Genomic DNA, 18,037 nt, shown 5'->3' with positions numbered 1-18,037 from the left:
GTTATTTAATTTCATTATAGCGAGAGAAAGTAGCGGTAGAGACCATAGGCACCGTTGAATCTCGAAACCCATACCTTCCAGGACCTAAAAAAATACTCTTTGAGATAACGTGTGACCTAGGGCGACTCATTCCTAGGCCAAAGAATTGGCATCGCTATTTAGCGTGGGAATGTAGCCAGCCTTATGGGCACCCTTTCGCATTAATTATAAAGCAATTTTTATGCATATATCATTTAATTTAACTTATTCAGGAGCCGGTTTCTGGCACGTGAAGGCACCGCAGCGATTGGCGCAGCATTTGAGCGAACGCGGGCAGTCGGAGTCGCCGGTACACATGTGACTGCAGACCCACACGCCACCTGGGTTCTCTGGGCAGCGGCCTGGTTTCACTAAAACGTAAACAAACAAGAATTAGCTATTCGACTGTCGACGAGATTTTTATGGCGTCAATCTATCCTTTTTTATGAGGACATTAAAGGTCCCTTTACCTGTCGGAGATCAACTGTATAAAAAAATTCAAAAACTCTAATTTAGGATCAAATTCGTACATTTCTACAACGCGTTCGAAACTTCCTTCTCCTCATATTAGTGTTTTCTTAGTTGCATCCTAAAACAACCCAGGGTTATAAAGCGAGTTTAAAACGCCGTTATACATAGAACCTTTTCAATGATTGGACAGCAGACATGAGTGGCGTAGACGCACAGATTGGCTATGCGGCATTCATCACACTTAATAAAGTCGCTTCTTACCTACGCCTTCAAGCTTTGTCACCACATCCCCACACATATAACCACCACAGTCAGTCGGGCAACGGAGTGAGTGGCGTTGACGCAAGCATTGACTGTGATGCAATTATATCACACAACAGTCGGTTATCTCACCTAGGTACGTCTTCAAGTTAAAAGTGTCGCGTTGTCACCGAGTCCACACACAGAGCCACCACAGTCAGTCTAGTAGCAGAGCTTAACGGTGTTGACACACGGTTTGGCTATGCTGCAGAGACATCACAACAAACAGGCATGGTTGTCTCTTTCCAACGTCTTCAAAGGTTCTCTTCGTCACCGCGTCCTCATACACATAGCTACCACAATCAGTCGGAGAACAGAACTGAGTGGCGTTGACACACGGCCTGGCTGTACTGTAGAGATATTACAAGTACACAACTATCAGGGATGGTCGTCTCTTACCTACGTCTTCAAAGATTCTCTTTGTTACTGCGTCTAAACAGAACCACTAGTCAGGGAGACAACAGAGTTGAGAAACATTGGCTATGGGACATAATATCGTCGGATGCTTCTTACCTACGTCTTCAAAGATTCTCTTCGTCACCGCGTCCACACACATAGAGCCACCACAATCAGTCGGACAGCACAGCTGAGTGGCGTTGACGCAAGGCTTGGCTGTACTGCAGAGGCCATCGCACACGTCCACTGATAGAGTTGGTGGGCATGAGCCTCCTCTGATCGGGTCTAAGGCCGCGAACGCCAGTAGGGTTGACACTGGAATCAAGAAATAAACTACCGTAAAATGTATAAAAACATGCAAAAGACTCGAGGAAGCCTTTAGTCAGAAGGGACACAGGGACACACTATAGTTTTTAAAATATATTTAGTTTTTTCTGAATAAGAGGCTTTAAAAAAGTGTAATAGGCGTTTTTGAATTTGGTACAGGTTTGTTGTTGAATAAAGCTATTGATAAATATTTGTATCACAGGATTTATGGTATACATCCCATTATTGGTGCCATGTTCATCATCGGGGTGTTTACTTTAGGTATTTTAAGTGTCTAGTAATTATAACGTGAGCCCGTAGCATTGCGAGACATTTTAACTAAGCATTCCTGGTAATATTAAGAAACTAAAATGTCATATAAAATTTTCTGGATTAGGCCTAGTTTCAGAGATAATTAAATGTTTTTCGAAATCATTCTTTCGCCATAAGTCGGTACAAAACACGTTTTTGACTGCGGTATTGCCACTTTGAGGTCTAGTCTGGACATACCTATTGATTGACATCGAAAAATTAAAAAAATGTATTCGAGAGGCTACCCCCAAATAAAAAAAAACTTTTTAGTTAATTTTAGGTTATGTGTTTATCAATATGTTATATGTTCAGGAGTGTTCAAAAAAAGGGGAAAAAAACAAAATCATTTTTTTTTGTCAAATTTCACAAAACGTCATATAACATTTTTTGCTTCTGTTGCCATCAGGAATGCACCGTTAAAATCTCTCGCAATGCTCACGGGCACCTTGTATGTAGGTACCTAGCATACTTAAATGCTTAATAGGTAATTACGAGAAAAAAATAAGAACACAACTTTGTCTGATACAGATCATACAGAATATAACTTTTTCATATTTTGTAGGGCCAAAAATTGTTTAATTATATAATTAGGCATCTAACTTATGTTTACTATGATGGTCATTAAGTATATTAGTTTCAAATAACTGTTCACGTCCTAATGCTATTCAACTATTTCACAATTTTATCAGTAGCACTGGACCACTAATTCATTTGATAACACACACATCACTTTAAAAATACAACAAACAATTCCAAACACTATTTTTTCAGAGAATCTAATTGGACAATTAATTGTGTATGTCTGACTCACCGAGTACAACGTAAGCGAACATTTTTGACAGACGGTCACACCGTGACAGTGACATCGGCGCACGAGTCAGCTGCTTTATAATTCTCGGCGCGATCATACGCCGAGGCGAACTAGGGGACACACTGTTGCGGAGAATAAGAAGCAATGTTATCATATATTCATATATTTTCATATATTCATTTTTTTCATATATTTTGGCCTAGTGGGTAGTGACCCTGCCTATGAAGGTGATGGTCCCGGGTTCAAATCCTGGTAAGAGCATATATTTGTGTGATGAACACGGATATTTATGAGTCATGGGTGTTAGTTGTGTATTTAAGAAATTATAATTATATATTTTATATTTATATTACAAGCTGTTGAAACCGTATATTTTAATAATATGAATTTCTTCAGCAATTATCAGTTTGACTTAATTCGCCGATAGATGTCACTAGTAGTAGCGATTTTGGAATTTTATTATGGTTGTTTTTGTTGGCAATGAGCACTAAAATATTTGTAAAATTATTTGAAATAACATTTATGTAATATTTTGGATTTAAACTCACAACTTAGCGATTTGTTGTTTAAGAAAATTAATTACCAAATCAATCAAAAGATGGCACTTTGTTCCCAACGCGCATTTCCTAGAACGCGATGGTGAGATTTTTTCGGGTTTATATATAAGGTCCAAGGAACAATAGGTCGTCAGTTCAAAATCAAATCAAGCAATGAGTGTTATATACAGTGTGTAGTAGAAGTGTAATTAGTAAATAAAGTGGTGGTTTTATACAGTGTGTGTTATTTTTGGACCTTGTTCATGGTCCTTCGAACCGGATAGACGGCTATTCGGTTCTGAGATTCGACGGCAGAGGGCGCCGTCCGGCACGGTGCAAGTGCAGCGGCCCGACGTCATCAGCAGCGACGACTTCGTGTGACGTCATCGGCAGCGGCGACGTCGCGTAACGTCACGGCAACTGCGACATCGGGTGACGTTATCAGCGGCGAGTACAGTCTGACGTCAGTAGTGGTCAAGTGTGAGTGCCGGTGGTGAATTGTGAGTACTTTATTATTCATTCTGAGTGAGGACTTAGAAAATTTCACGTGCAACTGGACTTAAGAAATTCAATCGGATAATCTGGGACTTTGAAAAATTTCAATCCGATCGATTTGGGACTTAGAAAATTCAGATCAGTAGCCAGAACTTAGAATATTTTATCACGGGGAACTTATGCCCGATTTTAGTTAGCTGTCTAACACTTAGAAATATAATCACGATGGACAAACTTCTGAAAGTACAGGAAGACTTGCAATCTAGAATTGTTCGCGCTTTTGAAAACTTTAAAAAATCTCCCAAAGAGCGTCGTAGCTCTGTTGAATATCTTAACATTAGATTGGAATTGTTGGAGGAATTATGGACTCAATTTTCACGCACACATACGCATATTATACAGAATAGTGAGACAGAAGCTTTGGCCCAAAGCACATATGTCGTAAATAATGTGTATGATAATACTGAAGAAGCATACATAACTTATAAGTGCCTCGTTAAATCTCTTCTCAGCAGTCTTAAGCCAGCTTCTACATCTGCAACGTCAAGCATGAATGTCACCGAGTTCAGTAAGTCAACCAGCAAGACTGAGGAACGCATCAAACTGCCTAAGATTTCAATACCAACCTTCTCCGGTCAGTATGCTGAATGGGTGAGTTTCCGTGACATGTTTGTTTCATTGATCCACAGCAATAAGGATCTAGATGATGTACAGAAGCTACATTATTTAAAGGGGCATTTAACTGGCGAAGCTGAACAGTTGTTGAGACACATTCCAATCACTAAAGATAACTACAGTACCAGTTGGGAGCAACTTGAAAAGCGATACAACAATAAGAAATATTTATCAAATTGCATCCTCAAACGATTGTTGAGTCAGCGTAACTTGGCTACTGAATCTGCGAGTGCCCTAAAGGAGCTGTTAGATACAACCAACGAGTGTCTTCAAGCGCTGAAGAACTTAGGCATAGATGTTAAGAGTTGGGATGTTATTATTGTGCATTTAATGTGTTTAAAGCTAGATGCTGAGTCGCGAAAGCAATGGGAACTCAAGTCAATTGAACACAACAATGAGCTACCAACTTATGAACAATTTCAAAGATTTTTAGAGACACGGTTTCGCGCATTGGAGTTCATTGACCCAAAGCTTTCTAGACCCAGCACCAACGCTCACCAGGGTTCTAATACTTCTGTTAAAGTCCATCACGTGTCAGTTGTAACAACCCCATCTTGTGCATTCTGTTCTGAAGCCCATAAGATAAGTAATTGTAAGGGATTTGCTAAACTTGATACTGATGCTCGCCGTGGTTTTGTCCAGTCACATAGCCTTTGTTTTAACTGTCTACGTCCTCATCATTCAGTCTATGCATGCCGTCAATCATCTAGATGCCGAATTTGCCAAAGAAAACACCATTCCTTATTGCATTCCAAAAATAGCACACCAACAACTGAGTCTCCGGAGTCTCAAGAAACAAATCACTCAGTTGTAACAAATGTAGTTGCACCTGCAACTGCATATCACTCGTCACCTGATGATGAACCCACTACTACAAACATTAAAAACCATTTTTCGACAGCTCGTAGGTTGGTTTTATTACCAACAGCATTGGTTAATGCCATGTCGAAATCTGGTCAACTCATAACACTCAGGTGCTTTATCGACCAAGGATCAGAAGAGTCGTTCATTAGAGAGTCTGCGGTTCATCTGCTCGGACTTCCCAGGATTCCGCACAAAAGCACAATCACGAGACTATGTGAAGATGAAGGAGAGAGTTCTGTGAGCTCTAACTCGTCGGTGAAGTTAACAATCACATCTCGCGTAGACTCTGATTTTAAGGTAAATGTAAATGCTTTTGTGTTAAGCAAACTCACATTGAATCTTCCAGAGAAACGAGTCAATGTTGAGTCTTGGTCCGAGCTGTCTAGTTTAAGTTTAGCGGATACAACATTCAATGAACCGGGACAAATCGACTTGCTACTTGGTGGAGAAGTTTATAGTCAAATACTCATGGGCGGTGTTCTCAAAGCTCCACAAGGAGGACCCATCGCTCAGCAAACTTCCTTAGGCTGGATCATATCCGGGCCGATTCACTCAGGTGAGTCGGAATTACATAACAAGATCAGTGTTAACCACATTCATGTCATTGACAACGAGCTTCTGAAGAAGTCTTCGGAGCTTGAGGCTGATCTTATTGCGCCAGATCCTAAGCAAAAACTCACTAAGGAAGAAGATAAGCATGAAGAAACCGTTGCTGCCACTACTAATTTGGATTGTAGTGACAGGTATTTACTCAAGTTACCCTTTAAAGAAGAAAATAAATCGTGCACAGAAGGGGAACTTTATTTCGAAGCAACCAACCAATTTAGCTTATTTAAAATACAATTGGATCAACAAACCCAGTTGAAAGAAAGGTACACAGATATCAGTGAGTACGAAAAACTTAGCAACATGAAACGGGATCCGAAAGTAATCAAGCTGTACACAACGATGAAGAATTTTGGTAGAACTTTGCATCAAAAAGTAGACATATTTGAGTATTCTCTTGTAGTTCAATTAACACACCTCAAGTTTTGTTCAACGAGGACTCAAATGACTGGTACATCCTGGTTTGTCAACCCACTCGGTTGGATTGCGCTGGTTATTATCTGGCCAATGATATTTTATAAAATAAAAACTCAATGTGATATCAACTGTTCTCTGCCTGAATTTAAAGAACTTCTCTGTTCACAGAACCTCTAGTGCTGGTATCTGACTTCAAACGTCAATAATCTCAGGGTATAGCAGTTAAATCAGAAACAAATCCAAGATTTTTATTGTCATTTGTTGAGTGGTAGTTCTATCGTCAATCCAAGTCTCATCAAACTCCTGAGCCAGCTGTTGGTGACGTGGTTTCAATCAAGGGAGATGTTGTTGATCCATCTAAATGGTTGTACGGTATGCATAAAAAATGAACAATATCACAGGAGTAGTCAGTTTGAGTAAAAACATAAAAAAGAGTCTGTGCATGAACTGTTTCTTTTTGACTAAATATTGCTATTAATTTTTGTTTCTTCTTGTAACAAATCTAAAATCTTATTGTTTATTGTTTTAGGTAAATGCAATGGGCATGTCAATTTTGTGTTCATATAATCACTTGCCTTTTGCATCTATTTGATTTGTTACATTGTGCCATGGTGGGCGGAGTTAAGAACAAACTGTTTTTGTTCTTGGTGGGCGGTATGTTGAAACCGTATATTTTAATAATATGAATTTCTTCAGCAATTATCAGTTTGACTTAATTCGCCGATAGATGTCACTAGTAGTAGCGATTTTGGAATTTAATTATGGTTGTTTTTGTTGGCAATGAGCACTAAAATATTTGTAAAATTATTTGAAATGACATTTATGTAATATTTTGGATTTAAACTCACAACTTAGCGATTTGTTGTTTAAGAAAATTAATTACCAAATCAATCAAAAGATGGCACTTTGTTCCCAACGCGCATTTCCTAGAACGCGATGGTGAGATTTTTTCGGGTTTATATATAAGGTCCAAGGAACAATAGGTCGTCAGTTCAAAATCAAATCAAGCAATGAGTGTTATATACAGTGTGTAGTAGAAGTGTAATTAGTAAATAAAGTGGTGGTTTTATACAGTGTGTGTTATTTTTGGACCTTGTTCACAAGCCTTATTGAGCTTACTGTGGGACTTAGTCAATTTGTGTAATACTGTCCTATAATATTTATTTATTTTTAGCATTATTGGCGAAAAAGACATGGTATCGTTTATAACAATTTTTACAATTTCGTCAACGTTAGTAAAGGTGATGTTCGGTTTACGCCCGCAGCTGCACTACTGCGGCAGTATTGTAGCGCGACATTACTACCGACTCCATTACTGCCGAAAATGTCAAAAATCCGAGTGGCGAGTTGGCGACATCGTTCTTGTCATTCGCGGCAGTAATGTAGTCCTGTTTGAAGACCTGTTTGGCCTAATGAGCCTATGAAGAGTATGAAGCCGATGGTCCTGGGTTCGAATCCCGGTAAGGACATTTATTTTTGTGATGAACTCAGATATTTGTTCCTGAGTCATGGGTGTTTTATATGTACTTAAGAATATATATATATATATATATTATATCGTTGTCTGAGCACACATAACACAAACCTTCTTGAGCTTACTGTGGGGCTTAGTCCATATATGTGTAAGAATATCCAATATCTACATCTGTATTTATTATTTTATTTATATAGTCAAGAACATTAGTCAAAGTCGTAAGGTCGAATGGAAGGCCAAAGAATTCAAGCTGCTTACCAGACTAACGGCCCGATTCGAAGAATGATTAAGACACGTTTAAGATCTTTAAAAGATCGAAAACTAAACGATATGTCAAGATTGACATTTATTTCGATTCCACTGTGATCCCAAGATCTATCTATGATATTTCTAACGTCAAAGTGACATTGGTTGCCCTAATCGAGCTGCTTCGGTCAATTATACGATATAAAAACGACATCTAAATGAGAACTTATCTAAACCAGAACTTATCGGTATTGTATTTCATTCTTCGAATCGGGCTGTAAGGCGGTCTTCACATTGGATGCGCAGCCGCATCCGGTCAGATGTGTCCATTATTGAAATTGCCTAATCTAGAGTTCAGTGTGTCCGGGATTGGATGTCACTGCGATAACTCCGGCCCCGGCGGACTCCCGATAATTACTGGAACACTCGCTAACTTGTTTATCTCGTTATGACGTTTTCCTTATTTTTTACGTCGAGGGATTTATTTTATTTCGAAGGAAATTATCCATATTTGTAGGGCTAACATGGTCGGCTCTTTATCATTTGTCACCATGTCTTTCACGTTCTAACTAGTATGTAAGCGCGAAAGTGACGGGCATAGTGACAAGTGATAAAAATGGTACCATGATACTACCATTGGTTTTGATGTACTCGATTTTTTCCTGTAAATTCATGGTCAGGTGATCGCAACATTGTGGTCATCATATGTCACTTACAAGGAAGGGTACCCAACTGTCCGACCCCTATTTGATTCATTTTGATATATGTTATAGAGTAGTCTAAAATAACTGACACGTATTTTTTTTAGCTGCCCAAACTCGACCTATTGGGAGAAATTGTCCTCCAAAGTACTAAAAGTTACAAGTGATGCTCAAGCAACTTGCTAGTTAATCGCTTGTTTGAGTATATGTTTGAGAGCAGGAAAAAATAATGTACACGTGTTTTGTTAAATCTGCTTAAACTCAAGTTTTCCTAAAAAAAACACCCGTCTTTATGTGTAACTATAGTGATAAGATATTATAAAACTTCGAATGACGATTTTTTTAGGAAAAAATGAGTTTTAGCCGATATAACAAAACACGTGCTCATTATTTTTTGCTGCTTTCAAACATATACTCAAACCAGCCATTAACTAGCAAGTTGCTTGAGCATCACTTTCTATAGGAGTTAGAAGATTTAGTAACTTTTTAGTACTTTGGAGGACAATTTCTCCCAATAGGTTGAGTTTGGGCAGCTAAAAAAAATACGTGTCCGTTATTTTAGACTACTCTATAACATATATCAAAATGAATCAAATCGGAGTCGGACAGTTGGGTACCCTTCCTTGTTAGTCATTTGGCTTGCACGAGTGATTTCTTGTCACATATGTTCTCAGAATAGATTTTTATTTACGTTAATATGACATCATTTATCTCTTGACCTTAAGAGTCACAAGAACCTGCCGCCAATAAGTGGTTATTATACAATTCAAGTTACGCTCTCATTTTAAACTGAGGTAAGTGAGACATATAATTTAACATACATACATACATACATACAATCACGCCTATTTCCCGGAGGGGTAGGCAGAGACCACGGATTTCCACTTGCTACGATCCTGACATACCTCTTTCGCTTCCTTCACTTTCATGACATTCCTCATACACGCTCGTCGATTTAGGGTGCTCCTGACCTGGCCTTTCTTCAGGATTTCCCCTTTTTGATCAGAGAAAGTCCGCCGAGGTCTACCCCTTCCAGCTCCCTCTTCTACTTCTCCCTTATACACTCTCTTTGTTAACCTTCTTTCACTCATTCTTTCCTTTCCTTCCACGAGTCCAAACCATCTCAACATACCTTTCTCAATTTTTGTAACTACATCTTCGTTCAGTCCACACTTTTCCCTTATCACACTGTTCCTAATTCTATCTTGTAATTTTACACCACACACACTTCTCAACGCTCTCATTTCGACTTAATAAATATTTTATTAGATAATCATGATATAATTGTGAAACTCAGTCAATATAGGTTCCTCATTTATTCAAGTTTCTTCATATACCAAAATGGTTAAGTATACGTTATTTATTACGGCATTCTTGGAAAATTTACGTTTTATAAAAGTAATTTTTTGGGCCCTGTTGAACACTAGCAGGGTATTAAGGTCCGCAAAAAACATTTTTATATATACTACGTCGATGGCATACGAGCATACGGCCCGCCTGATGGTAAGCAGTCTCCGTAGCCTATGTACGCCTGCAACTCCAGAGGAGTTACATGCGCGTTGCCGAACCCAACACTCCGCACCTTCGTTGAGCTCTGGCAACCTTATTTACGTTTATTTCAATTCTGCTGTGATCCCAATAAGATATATCTATGATATGTCTAACGTAAAAGTGACATTGGTTGCCCGAATCGAGCTGCTTCTGTCAATCATACGACTTACAAACTATATCTAAATAAGAACTTATCTAAACCAGAACTTATCGCTATCGTACCTCATTCTTCAAATCGGGCCGTTCATCTACTCACGATTAGTAAATTATATCGAATTGCGCCCCTAAGTCACGGCTCAAGCATTTGTTACAAAATAATTAAAATTTCCTAAAAAACCTCGCTTACTAATTTAGCATTTCCGTCATGTACTTTTCCCGGATATTATCGCCAAAGGGTTGAGTGCTTAACACAAAATAGGTCCCAGTTAAGCCAATGTTGAACTCATTAGCTGCCAGTGAAAAAATTTAATTAAGAACGAGCGACAGTAAGAAACATTTTAATACTAAGTTGCTTGTTTCCACAGATTTTCACGGATGGTGAAAAATGTGATCTAAATATTTGTAATTTTTTACTAATAAAATCCCACTCGGTATACAATTTTTTTTTCTTAAGGTCGCTCGATATGCTATATTCAGTCCGCCGTATTGTTTTTATTATGACGTCACATTATCACACACATAGCCTATGTCACTCGGGATGACTTAAGGATTCTAATGTTATCTTTATACATCTAAATCGTTACGGTATTCAGAAGTTATGGCGGAATAAAAAAACTCACAGACAAACATGATTCCTGAAAAAAATTCTAACCACCTCTTATTTTGGGATATTCGTGTAATAAACCATGTGCTCAAGATTTACACACACACACACACACATAATAAAATACCACATATTGTCACGGTTACGTCTTTTGCTTATTGGACTCTTTTATTAAACAATAATTTTAATACCATTTACCTAATAAGCATTTTTATGATAGCTCCTACAATATCATTTTAACAAATTGTGTCGTCCCTTTGTTGTGTACTTACATACTTATATTCACAATAATTTATGGATCCGAAAAAATATTTAGTAATCGGTAACATTAGTAATTTATATTTTTAATTTATGAATTGTTCTTTAAAAAGCGCTAAATTGGTCTGTGAAATCTACCGGCACTATTAATTTGGCTTAAGAGTTAATTACAGATTCAAGGTAAAAAATATACATAAATACATACACCTTAATATAAATTCACGCCTATTTTCGGGAGGGAAACAGAGACCACAGATTTCCACTTGCTACGATCCTGACATACCTCTTTCGCTTCCTTCACTTTCATAACATTCCTCACACACGCTCGCCGCGCCGGTTTAGGGTGCTCTTGACCTGGCCTTTCTTGAGGATTTCTCAGACTTGGAAAAATATTGTAATAAGATTGAGGCGCAATATGTGTAAAAGTACTAACCATTTTTATTTTCCTCGAGCAAAATAAAAATGTTCATATTCTTTAAATTAAAAAGTATAATAAAAGTTTGTTCCTGATGAATATGCACCATGTAACATTCGGATGTCAACTGTAGCTGCATTACTGTTGCGATTTACTGCGGCGGCCTTGATGACGCCGCTGTTTCTGCCAATTTCTTAGATAATATTTGTAAAGATCGCCGCCGCATTGCTGCCGCGATTATGACGTTCAAGCCGTCACTTATTAATTAAACCTACTCATGTTAGTTTCCTAAGTGCCTTAGCTAAAGGTCTCTCATAGTTTGCAATGTTTCCTTACATCTTCATTTGAATTCATCGCTGTATATGCGACATTTTTTACAGAACAATTTCGAGGCTGCATTTTCAGTATCATTTCTTTTATAGCTCCCTTGATACCAACGCCAGTCACATTCTGAAGCAACAACGACTTACATATTTACTTTGCGACAATATTTTTTATTACTTCGCTTTAAATGGAAGGATCTCGGAAGCGCCAACGGTCTCGCGAAATGTTCCTTTTCTAAAATGTTCTTTTTTCCGAAACTTTTCTACTTATTGTCGAGAAATTCGGAGAATTCATACGCAACGCGCTGTTTCTATTTTGCGGAAACAATATTTGAAGAAATTCCAGACGTGAAAATTATAATATTAACGTAGTGGCTCGTGGTGGGACGCCAATTCTTGGATGATCTTTTTAGGTTCCTGTACGTCACTGGTGTCTAAGGACAAGGTAAAGTAATGGCTCCTCTACACAATGGGCCACCATACTGGCCCAATGGGCCAGTGTGTAGAGAGGGTAGTCGGATGGCTTATGGCGCGGCGGGATGGCGATGGGATGGCCACGGTGTCAGTTTTTCGTCCGCGCATCAAAGGTGATGGTGCGTACGCATCTACACGTGACCCATTCCATAGTGCGTGCTCTCAATCATCGCATGGCCATCGTGTAGAGAAGCCATACCATCGCATGGCCATTTCGCTGGTCGAATGCTGGGCCATCGTGTAGAGGAGCCATAAAGTAAGAATGTAAGGTGGTTTACCTAATCTTAGCAGATTTAGGAGATGACCCCATTGTAAAAGTTGTTCAGTATGACGTACACATCCACCCCTCAGCGTATGGTCAAACATAACAATTTCACCCTGCATATTATAATATCGCAACACATCCTTATTACTATATCATAGATATGATACATATTTGGTTGTCCCTTTCTATTCTGTAAATACCCTTATACCCGTATTATGTACACGATTGAAGACTCGATAAAAATAGTCTCTTTCGCACTTATGAAATGTTCATGTAAATAATTAATTGATGATATGTACTATGTATGATATGAATAGTCAAGAAAATGGAAAGAAGAGAAACAGAAAAATACAGTGTGTAAATCCAATACGGGGAACAAAGCACACCAGACAGAATTGACCCGTGTAATCATGAATTATCATTTTGTTTTAGGTTATACTTATATGTCCCCGTAAGTATTTTTCGAAAATTTTCCGAGCAGCAATGTACTGCAAACATTACGAGACACATAGATCGTGTCATTCACGACAAAGTGTCCCTTAACTTGTATTGTTATGTTAATAAAGGTTAGATTTGATAAATCTGCGCGTCATCGTGGATGGCACGAACATAACATGACATGATAAAGACTTAACTAACTTGGGAAACTTGTGTGTTGCTTTCTTTACATTGCTGGTCAAATTATTTTGGTTAATATTTTTAAGCAAAAGTTATCTCGATATTCTTCTTAGGTCCTGTACTAACCACCTTTTAAAAGTTTGCCCCTATTGAATTTACACACCTTACCTACACTTAGGAGCAAAACTGTCCCAATAGTAGCATCTTAGTAGAATGTGGAGAAGTTGATGTCGATCAAGGGGAGGGGCACATTTTTTTTTTATTTATTTTTTTATACTACGTCGGTGGCAAACAAGCATACGGCCTGCCTGATGGTAAGCAGTATCCGTAGCCTATGTACGCCTGCAACTCCAGAGGAGTTACATGCGCGTTGCCGACCCTAACCCCCTCCCACCTCCTCCATGACATGATTAATACATAACAGTACACTCCTTGATATTTTCTACAAATCCGCCTGATGTACAGTCAGTATCAAAAGTAGCGGATGAAACAACGCGCCAAAAGTATCAGATATTTCGTATAACTTTTCCAAAATTAGATTAATTTCTAAAATTCGCGTTCAAAAGCATATCTTTTACAGTCTTAGTTGTTCTATATTAAATACATTACTTTTTGTCAAGCTGCTACAGAATGATATATACTTATGAAGCGTTATTTGATCCGCTACTTTTGATGCTGACTGTACATGGCATTTACGGTTATTTTGTAATTTCGAATCGAAAAGTAGAAAAAAACACATTTTTTTTTTCCCAATATTTTTATTTCCTCCTATGGAAACTCCAAATAGGGAACCACATGTAATTAAGAAATTCTGCCACTATAAAATCAACATGAAACTGTTTTAATGGGGCATAATTATTTTTGAAGTCACTTTTAAGTGCCTTATAGTTCGGTGCAAAAGTGTACCATTAAAAACAGCCATAGAAAGTGTCTGTTAGTTCAATGTTAAAGACGACTGTTATTCTGCCATAACTAGAAAACTATGTTCACGATTTGAACAGTTTACCTATACCTCATTTTAGAGAGGCTACATTTCTTAATTATGTATGGTTTCCTATTTGGAGTTTTCATAGGAGGAACTAGAAATATTGGAAAAAATAAAAATGTGTATTTTTCTACTTTTCGATTCGAAATTACAAAATAACCGTAAATGCCAAATACATTATATGTTAGGCCGATTTGTAGAAATTTTCAAGGAGTACTGTTATGTATTAATCATGTACCCCTCCCCTTGATCGACATCAACCTCTCCACATTCTCCTAATATGCTACTATTGGGACAGTTTTGCTCCTAAGTGTATATTGCAACACATCCTTATTACTGTATCATGGTGTGTAACGTTTCGGTCTCAGATCTCTTTAAGGCTGGTTTTCTGTCTGTGTGAGCTCCTCGCTTCGGCGGTTGAAAACCACTAGACCAAATAAATTATCTAGACATGCAATACTGGAATGGAAACCTATTTCAACTCGGTATTTTAAATTTCGCAAGCATTCAATGAAATTTTAAATGATATTTCTCTTTAGATTAAAATTAAACCAAAGTTCTCTACATATTCATATTTGGTGAAAGGATATTCACGTAAAATTCTCATTGTATTGAAGATGTAATTTTACTTTAAAATTTCGATTTTGCAGTATCAATTCATACCAAAATATCAGAAACATTTGATATGTAAAATATATTAAAATTCATCGCACACAATCAATGGCGCGGCGAAAATCGAGTTAGGGCTGACGTGCCAATTACGGGTACGTCCCGTTAAATTGGTACATGTACCGAGTTACCGTGCACCTGGGCGCACCGGATCCGTGCTTGTTGTGTACAATTATTCCTTCTTTAAACCGCTTTAATTACGTACTTTTTTTAAGCGATGGTGGCTGAGTGGATCTAAAGTCCGACTTATAATCCGGATATTCAAATCCTGGCTCGTACCAATGAGTTTTTTGGAACTTATGTACGGAATATCTTTTGGTATTTAATATTTACCACTAGTTTTTCGGTGCTGGAGAACGTCGTGAGGAAACCTGCGTACATCTGCGGAGAAATTCAAAGGTGTATGTTTAATCTTCAACAGGCATTGAGCCAGCGTGGGTATTTATTATTTTTTTATTATTTTATTTCAAGAGAAAACTTAAGTGGTAGGTATACATATTTTTTCGCCAAACTGTGGACAGTTTATTGGCGAGTATTCAAAAGGGTAGTAAAGTTAGTTCAGGCTTTAATGATCACATTTTCATAGGTTTTATAAAAAATCGGATCGGGACAGGTGGCGTTCTCTCTTTTCGGAGGCAAGATTCTTTTTGAATCGCTGAGCCAAAGCAATTAGTTTAGTTAGTTACTTTATAAGAAATGGATGACTTTTATTTTTCCATATAAAATAATTCAGCAAGCAATGTATCACTACTTTGTTTTAATTCAAAACGTCGCATTAATGACGCGACGTTACATCTGTCACAAGTGATCACGAATATCAGGATGTACGAAATACATTGACGCTAAAAAAAATGCCTATAATAAGCCGACCCTAATTAAATGTAACAAGGAAATAGAAACAATTATATATTTGGATGAATAAGCCCAAAAGAGTCGACTTTTGCATCGCCATTGTAGCAGTTTCTTCCAAATGCGGATAATATTCAGTACACAACATCAATTTGTGCGAAATAAGCTGCCTGGAGCAGCAAAGCCAACAGGCGGGTGAAATATTGGCGCAATTAATCTTGTTTTTACAAAGACCATATTTTATTTTCGGCCCAGTGTTTAAAGATTAGCCGTGACCTTATTCAAGATGTGGTGTTGTCACATAAATTTATTACATTTAGCTACTCCAGGGTATCTTTTGAAATATTTCTGGCATAGAGAAATAAATAAGCAATAAGATATAAGCTAGTTATGGTATTCCTCTGTATATATCCATTGTTATTGTAAATATAGAATTTTCAATTGCAAAAAAAAGTAAAAATTGTCACAATTCACAACCAGTGGCGTAGCGTGAAATAATCTAGCCGTGGGCGAAACCACTGTGAGGCCTTTTTCAATGTGTTTTACCAAGGCAATAGAAAGGTTGACTTTGCGAGGCCCCTCCAAGTGCGAGGCCGTGGGCGAGGGCCCCATTCGCCCATACCTAGCTACGCCAAAGTTACAACCTAGTTAAGAGTCACCCGAACATGGTCGCCCCTACGCCCCTATATAATGAAAGTTACGCTCTCATTTTTAAACCAAGTACTTGTTGAAATGACATGAAACTTGGCATGAATATTAAAGTAACATATATCTATGTCTAGTATTAGATACCAAACTTCTAAATGCTCTATTTTATTTGTATTACAATTTTTAGCAGCAAGGACTAACACCTGGTTAGATATGTTACTTATATATTCATCATCATTTATATCAGCCCCATATCGCCCACTGCTGAGGATAACCCTCTCTTCTAGTACGCCACTTGTCCTGGTCCTGAGCTAATCTCGTCCAGAAATGACCCGAAATTTCCGAATGGCAAATGTTCATGCCAAGTTTCATGTTATATCAGCTTGTCGTTTTAAAATGAGATAGTAACTTTGAGGGTTAGTGAGACTCTTAAAGTGAATTGTGCGATAAAATTTAGTACCCAGCGGTGGCAGCATGGTTCCATTTTTATCACTTGTCACTAAGCCCGTCACTTTCTCGCTTACATACTTGTTAGAACGTGACAGGCATGGTGACAAATGATAAAGAGTCGACCATCTTAGCCCTACAGCAGAGCATATTAACGAATTTGCATTTTTTTCCATTTTCAAAATAATCCCGCTTCCCAAGTTATCTGCACCTACCCGTGTAAAACAAACTGTCATTTTGTGTAAAAACTAATAAAACCCGCATTTCGGTGTGTATTTAACAAAAACAAAGCATCTGAAAAATAAATTAAATCCATCACTGATCGTGATCTCGATTTCAATACAAACAAAAACAAACGCAGCAGCGCAAATAAACAAATGAATAAGTGAATAAAACAAGGATCTTGTTCCATTCACTTACCTAACATTGGCGGATTGAAAGCTTAAATCCAACCAGTGTAGGAGCGCTCTATAGTTATATCCTGACAAGACCTTTTTGGCCTTCGCCATATTGCGGATTTTCAGTGGTACTAATTTATTTTACTGGCAAGAAGACTTTTTGACAGCAGTCGTTGAAAGTCTTAGAATGTCACCGATGTAATGTAACCAAGAAGAAAAGATGTCCCAAAAATAAGCGATTTTACTACAAATATGTCAAAAAGATTGTCATAGATACGCATCAGGGTAGGGCAAGGCATTCTCTATACAAACCTTGTGCAAGTTTTATTTGTTAGTTTTGGCACTATAGCATTTAATTTCATTTTTTGTTGTATATATTGGATATACGCAGAACTTGATGCAGAAATTTTTCTTTATTTAAAAAAAATACAAAAAAATAAGAAAAAATACTACATCAAGCCCTAGCTAACAGAAAAATAAGCATATTTACCAAAAATAGTAACTGTAGCGCAAACACAAACGAAAAAAAACGCGCACAAAGTTTGTATGGAAAGAGCTTGCCCTATTACCCTTCGCCTTAATCTTTCTGGTTTAACTCATTGGTTGACTGGTAGAGAATGCCTTAAGGCTTCCTTACTTTGAAGAAACGGCCCACTGGTAGCAGGAAGATAGCTTGCGCAGGATTGTATAATTTGAACAGGTGCTTCTAACGAATCTTTTGCTCTACACTTGATTGAATGATTTAG

The 18,037-nt window shown here is 37.8% G+C and overlaps 1 protein-coding gene across 1 annotated transcript; it reads right to left on the bottom strand.

Annotated features, from left to right (window-relative positions):
• Nucleotides 1–215: 215 nt before the first annotated feature.
• Nucleotides 216–2,747, bottom strand: LOC133520390 (WAP four-disulfide core domain protein 2-like). The gene is made up of 3 exons (XM_061854781.1): nucleotides 2,615–2,747; nucleotides 1,303–1,500; nucleotides 216–389 (listed from the first exon to the last, which is right to left on the bottom strand). Exons 1-3 carry the CDS (start codon nucleotides 2,709–2,711, stop codon nucleotides 244–246), a joined length of 441 nt encoding a protein of 146 aa, XP_061710765.1. The 5' UTR covers nucleotides 2,712–2,747; the 3' UTR covers nucleotides 216–243.
• Nucleotides 2,748–18,037: the final 15,290 nt, after the last annotated feature.

The sequence above is a fragment of the Cydia pomonella genome, chromosome 8 (genome assembly GCF_033807575.1).
Source record: "Cydia pomonella isolate Wapato2018A chromosome 8, ilCydPomo1, whole genome shotgun sequence".
Taxonomy (NCBI): Eukaryota; Metazoa; Arthropoda; class Insecta; order Lepidoptera; family Tortricidae; genus Cydia; species Cydia pomonella.
Note: the sequence above shows the minus strand (reverse complement) of the source record. Positions and strands in the feature narration are given on the sequence as shown.

Coding starts and splice junctions, on each gene's coding strand:
- LOC133520390 (XM_061854781.1), bottom strand. CDS start 2,711: ATGATCGCGCCGAGAATTATAAAGCAGCTGACTCGTGCGCCGATGTCA. Junction 1,501..2,614: donor GTTCGCTTACGTTGTACTCG/GTGAGTCAGACA, acceptor TCTTGATTCCAG/TGTCAACCCTACTGGCGTTC. Junction 390..1,302: donor GAGAATCTTTGAAGACGTAG/GTAAGAAGCATC, acceptor TTTACGTTTTAG/TGAAACCAGGCCGCTGCCCA.